Raw genomic sequence first — 12,257 nt, 5'->3', positions numbered from 1 at the left:
CCTTCTGGATGATAGCGGGGTGAACAGGCAGTGGCTCGGGTGGTTGTTGTCCTTGATGATCTTTATGGCCACCCTGTGACATCGGGTGGTGTAGGTGTCCTGGAGGGCAGGTAGTTTGCCCTCTGTGATGCGTTGTGCAGACCTCACTACCCTCTGGAGAGCCTTACGGTTGTGGGCGCAGCAGTTGCCGTACCCGGCGGTGATACAGTCCGACAGGATGCTCTCGATTGTGCATCTGTAGAGGTTTGTGAGTGCTTTTGGTGACAAGCCGAATTTCTTCAGCCTCCTGAGGTTGAAGAGGTGCTGCTGCCCCTTCTTCACGATGCTGTCTGTGTGGGTGGACCAATTCAGTTTGTCTGTGATGTGTACGCCGAGGAACTTAAAAACTTACTACCCTCTCCACTACTGTTCCATCGATGTGGATAGGGGGGTGTTCCCTCTGCTGTTTCCTGAAGTCCACAATCATCTCCTTAGTTTTGTTGACGTTGAGTGTGAGGTTATTTTCCTGATACCACACTCCGAGGGCCCTCACCTCCTCCCTGTAGGCCGTCTCGTCGTTGTTGGTAATCAAGCCTACCACTGTTGTGTTGTCCGCAAACTTGATGATTGAGTTGGAGGCGTGCGTGGCCACGCAGTTGTGGGTGAACAGGGAGTACAGGAGAGGGCTCAGAACGCACCCTTGTGGGGCCCCAGTGTTGAGGATCAGCGGGGTGGAGATGTTGTTACCTACCCTCACCACCTGGGGGCGGCCCGTCAGGAAGTCCAGTACCCTGTTGCACAGGGCGGGGTTGAGACCATGGGTCTTGAGCTTGATGACGAGTTTGGAGGGTACTATGGTGTTAAATGCTGAGCTGTAGTCGATGAACAGCATTCTCACATAGGTATTCCTCTTGTCCAGATGGGTTAGGGCAGTGTGCAGTGTGGTTGAGATTGCATCGTCTGTGGACCTATTTGGGCGGTAAGCAAATTGGAGTGGGTCTAGGGTGTCAGGTAGGGTGGAGGTGATATGGTCCTTGACTAGTCTCTCAAAGCACTTCATGATGACGGAGGTCATTTAGCTCAGTTACCTTGAGCTTTCTTGGGAACAGGAACAATGGTGGCCCTCTTGAAGCATGTGGGAACAGCAGACTGGGATAGGGATCGATTGAATATGTCCGTAAACACACCAGCCAGCTGGTCTGCGCATGCTCTGAGGGCGCGGCTGGGGATGCCGTCTGGGCCTGCAGCCTTGCGAGGGTTAACACGTTTAAATGTTTTACTCACCTCGGCTGCAGTGAAGGAGAGTCTGCATGTTTCGGTTGCGGGCCGTGTCAGTGGCACTGTATTGTCCTCAAAACGGGCAAAAAAGTTATTTAGTCTGCCTGGGAGCAAGGCATCCTGGTCCGTGACTGGGTTGGTTTTCTTTTTGTAATCCGTGATTGACTGTAGACCCTGCCACATACCTCTTGTGTCTGAGCCGTTGAATTGTGATTCTACTTTGTCTCTATACTGACGCTTAGCTTGTTTGATTGCCTTGCGGAGGGAATAGCTACACTGTTTGTATTCGGTCATGTTTCCGGTCACCTTGCCCTGATTAAAAGCAGTGGTTCGCGCTTTCAGTTTCACGCGAATGCTGCCATCAATCCACGGTTTCTGGTTTGGGAATGTTTTAATCGTTGCTATGGGAATGACATCTTCAACACACGTTTTAATGAACTCGCTCACGGAATCAGCGTATTCGTTAATGTTGTTGTCTGATGCGATACGAAACATATCCCAGTCCACGTGATGGAAGCAGTCTTGGAGCGTGGAATCAGATTGATCGGACCAGCGTTGAACAGACCTCAGCGTGGGAGCTTCTTCTTTTAGCTTCTGTCTGTAGGCAGGGAGCAACAAAATGGAGTTGTGGTCAGCTTTTCCGAAAGGAGGATGGGGGAGGGCCTTATATGCATCGGGGAAGTTAGAATAACAATGATCCAAGGTTTTACCAGCCCTGGTTGCGCAATCGATATGCTGATACAATTTCGGGAGTCTTGTTTTCAGATTAGCCCCGTTAAAATCCCCAGCTACAATGAATGCAGCCTCAGGATATATGGATTCCAGTTTGCAAAGAGTCAAATAAAGTTTGCGGTCAGTTCTGTTCTGTGATGTTTCAGAGGGACCAGAGGAGCCACATCAGCATGGTAGGAGATCAAACATGCCTGTATTTCTAGCCATTGCTCAGTGCAGTGAACTCCATCTCCCTCCATGGCTCAAAAAGCGTCTCAGACTCTAAAATCTAGGTCCGTCCCTGTCCATATAATGCTATTCATCATGCTCTAAAAGGCTAAACTGATCCTATATCAGCAGTCAAACTCTGTCCGAGACTCTTTGTACAGGCCCATGCCTGGAGGAGTCACCATCAGCATCAGCCCAGTGGAACTCTGGTATCGCTCTCTCTCCACCTCTCCCCCGGTTCTTGCAGTTAAGAGTGTTGGGCCAGTAACTGAAAGTTCATTGGTTTGAATCCCTGAGCTGACTAGGTGAAAATTCTGTTGACCTGCCCTTGAGCAAGGCACTTTACCTTAGTTGCTCTGGATAAGAGTGTCTATTCTAATTGACTTAAATGTATTGGGATGAATATTGTCTTTGAGGCAGAACTGAGCAACTTCTGCTAGATTGGCCAGGTGCAAAGTGACAATTTTGTAAAAATACATGAAAACAAAAATGTGCTTTTTTTTCTACATTTAAGATTAGGGTTAACAATGGGATTAAGTTTAGAGTTAAGGTTAGGTTAGGTTAAAAATCCGATTTTATGACTTGGCGGCTGTCCCAGCAAGTGACCACTCTGCAGAGCTGCATCCAGAACAAGACTCATGATTTTTTTTAAACACTAACCTGTGGCTCACAGCTTAAAAGAGAAAAGGAGGGAGCTGCTGGGAAAGGAGGGAGTGTTGGTCATAAAACCCTCCCGAAAGAGCAATTGGCAGTAGACACGTTAGGACACTACTAGTAAACCCATTTCCCAGCAGAGAGACAGTGCTCTAAATATCTATGGAATGTTTGAAGGAAACAATATCATACAGATAGTTGGAAAACATCACTGATGCCATCACTCATTTATTTTAGTTAAATGGCAACAGGTATCCTAAACAAAACATCTTAAACTGTAAAGGATATGCTGAATAATTACCTTACTTTGACAGGCTGGCCTTTTAAAATATATATAGTACCAGTCAAAAGTTTAGACACTACTCATTCCAAGGTTTTCTTTATTTTGAAAATGTTCTACATTGTAGAAGACATCAACACTATGTGAAGACATCAAAACTATGAAATAACACATAGGGAATCATGTAGTAACAAATTTGAGATTCTTCAAAGTGGCCATGCTTTGCCTTGATGACAGCTTTGCACACTCTTGGCATTCTCTCAACCAGCCTTATGCGGTAGTTACCTGGAATGCATTTCAACTAACAGGTGTACCTTCTTAATGTGTTTGAGCCAATCAGTTGTGTTGTGACAAGGTAGGGGTGGTATACAGATGATAGCCCTATTTGGTAAAAGACCAAGTCCATATTATGTTAAGAATAGCTCAAATAAACAAAGAGAAATGACAGTCCATCATTACTTTAAGACATGAAGGTCAGTCAATATGGAACATTTCAAGAACTTTGAAAGTTTTTTCAAGTGCAGTCGCAAACAGCATCAAGCGCTGTGATGAAACTGGCTCTCATGAGGACCGCTACAGGAAAGGAAGACCCAGAGTTACCTGTGCTGCAGAGGATAAGTTAGAGTTACCAGCCTCAGAAATTGCAGCCCAAATAAATGCTTCACAGAGTTCAAGTAACAGACACATCTCAACATCAACTGTTCAGAGGAGGCTGCGTGAATCAGGCCTTCATGGTCAAATGTCTGCAAAGAAACCACTACTAAAGGACACCAAGAAAAAGAAGAGACTTGGTTTGGGATGAGTTGGACCGCAAAGTGAAGTAAAAGCAGCCAACAAGTGCTCAGCATACGTGCAAACTCCTTCAAGTCTGTTGGAAAAGCATTCCTCATGAAGCTGGTTGAGAGAATGCCAAGAGTGTGCAAGGCTGTCATCAAGGCAAAGGGTGGCTACTTCGAAGAATTCGAAGGCATTTTTTGGTTACTACCTGATTCCAAATGTGTTATTTCATAGTTTTGATGTATTAACCATTATTCTACAATGTAGAAAATAGTAAAATAAATAAAAACCCTTAAATGAGTAGGTGTGTAAACTTTTGACTGGTACTGTATATTGTTTTGGAGAAACTTATCAGGAGGAGATTTGGTGAACTAAGCAAAGCAGACAAAACTGAGAAGCAAACAAAAATACACACTTTATGAAGAAATTAAGGCAATAAGGGCGTTTGATAGCATGAGTGGCAGAAGTTCATACAGAGCTCTCATCTCTGAATTACAGTGAAGAGCCCTATAGTATAGGGGCCTAACTCCATTTAGGTTGAGCTGAGAGATTGAGATCCTTCTCCCCTGAGCTTCTAAATGTTAGATGCATTATTAGAAAGCTTACAAAGCCATTAAAATCTAGACTATATTTATAAAGGTCAAGTTGAGACGCTTATCAGAGCCATAGGAAATTAATGGGATCTGCAACTTAGCAGGTTACTCCTCCACATGACAATCAGGGAAAGACATTGTTCAGTTTCCACCCAATATTTATAAGGTTAGCTTCAGCATGGTGCTTGATAACTGTTAGGGACCAATACATCCTTTTTGTAATCAGGCCAAACTGTGAATTCAAACATGGTCATGGAAAACAACAGGAAACTATTTCCATTTAAACTAAAGTTTATTTTGAAACAATAGTCTTTGTTGAGGAATGACCAAAAGTCTTCCAAAATTATATTCACACTTAACAGACTGAGAAATACATAACTGAAGGTCAGGTATGAGAAATAAAGAGGAAGTAAAATAAGCAGGAAAATAAGGAAGGTTTGTGTACTACGGCCAATCGGCTTCTGAAATGAATTGAATTAGGCAAATATGACTGACTATTGAGGTTTGTAAATCCTGAAACCAATTATATCTACGCTTAGTGCCAACCTATTGATTCTGAAAGTAAACAAGGAAATAGATGATTGTGCAATAGCCCAACTTGTCATGGCACAGTGTGTGTGTGAGTGTGTGTGTGTGTGTGTGTGTGTGTGTGTGTGTGTGTGTGTGTGTGTGTGTGTGTGTGTGTGTGTGTGTGTGTGCAGGTGTGCGTGCATGCGCGTGCGCATTGAGTGTGAGGAAACACAGTAAATGTATTTTAAAGTCAAGAGGCAGAGGACGAAAGAAGGGGACTACTTTGTGTGTCAGGCACATAGCCTATCGTAATCCTAAACAGAGAGATGAAACCCCAATGTGGCAAGTCCATCTGTTAAGCCAGTTATGGAAAACTTGCTTTGACAGCTGCAGGATATTGTGACTCTGTAAAGGGTTTCCCATCCGATTGAAACATGCCATTGTGTAATGAGGCTCACGTCTGTCTGTCATACTTAGGTCTGTCTGGGAATCAGGATGTGTGGTATTTGCCTGTCAAAAGTCTGTCAGTAACCAAGCTGAGCCATATGGTCCACAGTTTTGGGGCCAAAATGACAGCAGCAACAACCCAGCATGTTTGTGGACCTCTGTGATATGTTCAACGTTAGGCTTACTGTACACCTTAGGAGACATTGTGACATTATGCACCATTAACATGGTTAGCATAATTATGAACCCATGGGACTCCATTAAAAAACATAAGATTTACACACAGATAAGTCTGCTTTTACCTGGTACATGTAGTATGTTTATTCGAAAGACTCTCTGTCTGATGCAGTCCCTGTGCACTGTAAATAAACCATAGGAGAGGTTGGGAGTGACGCACACAGCTTATAGGCTAAAGGAGAAATGATCTCCTGCTGTCTGAATCATTAGGCTGTATTCTAACTGTGCTGCGGGACTGGAACAGAAGGCCATTGCTTATGGTAAAAGGGTAAAGGTTACCTACCGGAGTGACCCTCTTTATTCACGATTATATAACAAGCTAGGCAGCCAATGAACACTCCACTGCGAATGCGTTCCATTTGGAATAGACAACTAATGCTCTATGGAGTGGTTGAATGATACTATTATCTGTCATCTAAATTACTAGCATGCTCCCTATTGAAACCAGGTGATGCCTATAAGAAACTTGACGCCGGGGATTAATAACATCTCTCCATCTTAAATCATCATTTATTTACTAGAGCTCTCACCTACCAACAGAAAAAGTCATACACGTTCTGGCCCACTGACAGAGAGGAAGTTCGTGAAAATAGTGACTCGTCTGTGTTCCATCAAAATAAACACTGAGGAGTTTTAATACAAAAGTTTATTCTTCAACAACACTGTTGGGAGATTTACTGTACAACACATTCATGCTGTGAGCTTCCACTGCCTTCAGAGGTGGCGCCCAAAGAGTGAGAGGGGAAGGTTGGAGGAGGTTCCTAGGGTGAAGGCGGTGATGACATGTTGGGGACTAACTGAAACTGAAAAACGATTGCGCCAAAGCATCCAAACCTAAAGGGAATGTTTGGCTTTGAGATACAACTCTTTCTCAGACATTGGTTATATCTGAACAACCTTTTAAAAACGCAATACTGTGTTGAGTTGTAAAAGTAGCAACATTTGTGTATGTTTGGAGGTAATGACATTTGCTGCAACAAACTTTGGTTTGTTGAAACGACATATTTCATTTTATTCTTCCTCATTGTCCAATATCTCCCCAGATGAGTTATGTAGGTTACAATTGACTTGATCTGTATATTACATTGTGGCTCTACACCAGATGCCGTCCCTTGCCTCTGTCTCTAGACAACTGGGTCCGTATCCATCTCTGGGTAGGAGTGCTGATCTAAGATCATTTTAGCATTTTAGTTCATAACGAATAAGATTGTATAGACAGATCCTAGCTCAGCACTCCTTCTCTGAGACGCTTTGTGGATACGGCCCAACTCAGAGTTCAGCCACTCTCAGATGTTCTCAACATGCAGAGGCTGGGGAACACACCACGGGGACAGATGCCTGTGGTTCTGATCACTAATGAACAGGTGAAGCATTTAATTAATCATCGCCTTAACCTTTACGTACATGCATGTAGAGCTGGGCGATATGGAGAATAAATCCAGATCATGATAAATAGCCAGAATTTGTGCGATAATGTTAAATAGAATGATACGTTTATGACATTACCTTAAACTTTACCACATCTTTTTTAAACCAGGGGTCTCCAACAGGTCGATCACGAGAAGCCCAACTATGAGTAGCTCTTCAAACAATTCTGAAGTATGCTATATACAACTCCCCCCAAAACATTCTCAATTAAATGTTAACCGCAAAGCTGGCTTACCTGGCAGAAGTATATCATAATTAAGTATATACTGTAATTTGTATGATATACTTTGTCATGAATTGAGAAGCAGCAGTACAGAACCATGTTTAGACCGGCACATTCCTCAGTCACCAGATGCGCAATTAAAGAGGAATTACAATCAAAAATCTAAATTTCTTCCACACCTAAAAAAAAAAGGTCTTATGTGATTTAAGCTCAGAACATCCAATGTCGTTTCTCTATAAACAATAGGAATTTTCAAAGTGAAAAATAAAGCAATGTAATTTAGGAAAATCTGAAACAGAATTTATGTGAAAAAAAAATCTGATTTTTAAGGGCCCCGCTTAGAGTAGTTTATAAACCATTTATTTTACCAGGTATATTGACAAAAAACATAAGGAACTACTTTCTCTTGTACACTAAGGACCCAAGGAAGAGCTGCAGGTGAGAGGAAAAAATGATAATGTGTCAATTTGAAACCAATAATTTATTGTGTAACTGGTGACATAATACATTTATTTTTAAACGTAGCTCTCATGCTAGAAAAGGTTGGGGATCCCTGCTTTAAAATATTACTTACTACTAGTTTGATGGTTGTAGCCATCAACTGTTCCATTAACAATCACCCATATTAGCAAACTCATTTCAAACTCCACATTTCTCTAGTATAGGCTACTTATCCTAATGGACGAAATGCCTTGGTCGGTGTCGATCATTTTTGGTTGATTGTCCCAACTCTACGTGTATGTAATTCAACAAGGACTAAAGGAGGTCCTACAGGACTATTCACAGGGAAAGTACAATGTATTACTGTACCATTCCTAGTATCACGTCTGTTTTTAAAACGTCTGATAAATAATTAGGCTGCATATTGTGTAACTGGTATCTGACTATACAATATAAAATTAGGTAGTTGACGGTTCTCCTTTCAAATCTACCTTAGGGGTGTAACTAAAGTAAATGGTGAAAGTTATGTTATTACCGCAGGTGGTTTTCCTCTTAAATCTCCACAGGTTGTGTTCTAATTCTGGACTTTCAACCACCAACACATAATGTACCATACATGTTGATCACAGAGATGTATATTCCAGGTGTCATGGAAACTGCCGGGCCCAGGGGATTATATACGCAGCACATCTATTATCACAAACAAAACATGAAGGGTAACCCCCTCCTTTGGAGTCTGGGTGAAATTCTTATGCTGGCCACGTCAATTGAAAACTAGCAATAAAATGTTGTGATGTACAAGGTTTATGAACATAAAAAAACAGCTGTATGTGACTATGCATACACATGTGTACTGTAGTATATGGTGGCTTACATGTTCAGGCTTTATCATTATACTGTGCTGGAAGGATAGGCCAGCAGAGCTACTGGAATGAAGAATATAAAGCCATTATAATTGCTTTGTTCAAGCTCACTGAAGAGACAGACTCATATCCCACTTTTTTTGCTGAAGAATATTCATCTATGTACACTTTAAAATCCCAGAAATATAAGCCTTAATTATGCTGGAAGTACAATACATATATCATCTTCTTAATTGGCTGAATTAAATTCCTGAAAAAGGAAACACAAACAAAGATATACAAATTCAATTTTACGATTGTTCATGGACAAACATTATGTTGCATTGTTTGCACTGTAAGCAAGTAAAGTCCCACTCACAAAGGGAACGATTTGAGACTATTTTGATTATTATATCATTAGAATGGGTCTTCATGGATTGTACATGTGGCATTTACCTTTGTATCCAAAATAATGCACTACAGACTTTTCTGAATGTATCATCAAAAATACAATACAAAATCAAATCTTCAGGATGAATGAAAAGGAAATCATTTAAGTGATCAAAATACCTTTGTTTATAAAATTGGTCGTGGACGATCAACTGATGAAAATACTTTTTTTTACATCATTATCTATATATTACTAAAGTGCTAGTGCTTCAATTATGAAGAGGTCACAGTCTGAGATAAATAGCTTTTTTTGAGGAGCATGAAAAAAACAACATTGGTTTAAAATCTGTTCCAGAAGAGTATAGCACTGTAAAGGCTCTGCCTACACTGGGTGTATAAAACATTATTGACACCTGCTCTTTCCATGACAGACTGACCAGGTGAATCCAGGTGAAAGCGATGATCCCTTATTGATGTCACTTGTTAAATCCACTTCAAAAATCTTCACGGGAAAGATTGAGTCCAAGGACAGGAGGGAAGGAGGGAGTGACTGACATTTTGTAAGGAGGAAGACAGGATGGATGTAATGACTTATGGCTTAATGCTACTGGACACTGCGTAACACACTCAACCTTGCCCCAAACACCCCACTCAGAGACAACTTAAATGGTCATTCCGATATTTATGTATCAACATGTACATTATAAAAACAGGATCCTCTGCTGGGCTTTCTATTAAAGCCTCATGCAGTCTTTTTCATTTGATGTTTTTAAATCATCACTCAGTGTCTAATAAATCACTGAGTGTTTATTTCATGATTGTAAATCAAAATATATTTGTCTATCATTTATTTCCCTGAGCCTTCTTTTGCAATTTAAATGCTCAGACTGATCGTGTGGATGTACTGACACATCTGATTGGATCATCTAGACCAGGGTTTCCCAACCCGCTCACATTTTTGTTTTAACTCTAAACTGGCACACCTGATTCAATTAGTCAACTAATCCTCACGCCTTTGCCTAATTGAATCAGATGTGGTAGTTTAGGGTTAAAACTCAAATGTGAAACATCTGAGGAGAGGGTTGGGAAACTCTGGTCTAGACTCTAGGGTAGATGTGTCAAACTCATTCCATGGAGGGCCTGCTGGTTTTTCTTCAAAAAGCTTACACTTAAAGGGCATTTTCATAATTTTCACAATTTCAGGGTGTAATTTCGACCTGATAGTCTGGAAATATCATACAAAAAAATGGTAAATAATGTTTTTGACTGCACTGCCCCTTTAAGATTGGACATTTCATCAGGAAGTTCAAATCAACAGTGTCATTTTGTTTAAGTTGCTGGGAGACGTCGCCTGAATGTGTGTTTAACAGTTGGGGAAAATGCAGTTGGTATTCTTTACATCCTGCTGTATATGACTATGTATAATTTCTTTGCATTGTTTTCTGAAAGGAAATATTCCCAGTGTTTTGGACAGAATGTTATTAACTGAACCATTGAGCCTCTATTTGGTGACTTATTGAAAATGAAATGCTGGCTTTGGTGGCGATTGCCTTTTAAACGAGCTAGTCATCATTGGTAGCCTGCTGAAGGATTCAGCAAGTGGAATGGTTTGCTTTGGAATGGCACAGGAAAAGAAAGTCAATGTTCACATTTCAGGTGCAGGTAAATATACATTTCAAGGGATACCTCGGATTGTTCATGAATACAAAATGCCGGAAAATTGTAGTACACTCTAGCAAATGTTTTCGGACTACTGTTCGTAATGCATAAGAAATGGGATGTTGCTGTGGACTAGACTGAACACGTGGTGTTCAGAGGGGCCCTTCATGAAGTATAGGACATGATCTCAAGCATGCACCCACATACTGTACGTAGTATGCACGTACTGTAGTAGACAACACACATCAGTAGGAGGCAAAATACTGTGACCAAGATTAAATTGCTTCAGCAACCATAATCTTTAAAAACATGTCCATCTTATTGCACGGTCCATCTTTGTCGACATCTGAGAGAGGAGTCATGAGAGAGAAGGGATCATTTATGAAGTGTAGTAGCTAATAATACACTTCAGGGGCTGAATGATTTCATCACATACCATACCGTGAGTGTGCTAAAATACGTTATCACTTTCGGCTTTTGAAGATTATGCAAAGCATCAAAGGAAAGTTATGGGATCTAGGCTGATAGTGATTGAGTATAGGGCACCAATGACAGAGAGAGATAAGAGACCTGAAGTTGAATAAAATGAGAACATTTTCAAGTTAATACTTAATTCGAAATGAAGGGGTTATGAGCCCTCTGTGCCTGTGTGAAATTGCACCTCCTTAGATCAATAAAGCTTATTGAAATGTTTATATTGGTGACAGATAACACTAAGCATTACTGGAACATCCGTTAACTAACAGAGCTAGCTATAGTGGATCAGAAAGATTGAGTGTTTTTCTTCCTTTTCTAAGCAAAGGAAATACGAAACGACACATCTTAAAACAAAGTTAATATCAAATAGCTTTGGCAACATTATTCACCTTAAAGTATTCCACAGTCCATAATCGATCCCAACTACTAAGAATTCAGTCCAAACATGTTGTTGGTTTGGCGGTCTCTCAGTGGGAGAGGCTGCCTTAGAATGACTCCCTCTAGGGCTGGTTCTGGCCCAGTCCCTGTCTCAGATTGCACAGGGTAGTGCCTGTCTGACTGTCTGTGGTTGTCAGAAGCAGGACTCCGGCGACTCCATGTCCTCTTTTTGCAACGACTGCTTTTCCTTTTCAAGATGGTTTCCGTTGTGCAGGGCAGCATACCTGAAATTATACAAACACAGAATGTAACATTTAATTTCAACCTGACATTGGGTAATCATTCAATTAACTTTGATATCCGAGATGCATCAATACTTTTTGATGATGAACTCGTAAAACAAACATTTCACAGAATGAACAGAACAATAGATTTTTACACAGGACTCACCGTTTTGTTGAACTTGTAGCCTACCCTTAAAATGAGAGAGTTATTGTTAAGTAACTTAAAACCACATGAAGCAAGCAGCACTCCTGCCTGATTCAAGCAGTCTGGTTAATGTGAAGCTCTGGGATTACAGTAAAGTGGGGTTGGCTCAGCGGAGGTGAGCCTGACTTTCTCTTTTCTGGGGTTGTTGTTGGCTGCAATAAAGGAGTGGAACTTCAGTGAAACCTTAACTGGTTCACTCTAAGGGTCATGATAAATCAGGATTAGTGATAAACCTA

At 41.1% G+C, this 12,257-nt stretch overlaps 1 protein-coding gene across 1 annotated transcript in view; it reads right to left on the bottom strand.

The window, feature by feature from the left end:
- Positions 1-6,265: 6,265 nt before the first annotated feature.
- The window catches only part of LOC118375600 (5-hydroxytryptamine receptor 4-like), a 149,922-nt gene continuing 143,930 nt past the window's right edge, over positions 6,266-12,257 (bottom strand). Inside the window, exon 7 of the mRNA XM_035762179.2 lies at positions 6,266-11,816. Coding sequence (XP_035618072.1) covers positions 11,726-11,816 — 91 coding nt within the window. The 3' untranslated portion in view covers positions 6,266-11,725. The remainder of the gene's footprint in view (positions 11,817-12,257) is intronic.

Source organism: Oncorhynchus keta, chromosome 4 (assembly GCF_023373465.1).
Source record: "Oncorhynchus keta strain PuntledgeMale-10-30-2019 chromosome 4, Oket_V2, whole genome shotgun sequence".
Classification (NCBI taxonomy): domain Eukaryota; kingdom Metazoa; phylum Chordata; class Actinopteri; order Salmoniformes; family Salmonidae; genus Oncorhynchus; species Oncorhynchus keta.
Note: the sequence above shows the minus strand (reverse complement) of the source record. Positions and strands in the feature narration are given on the sequence as shown.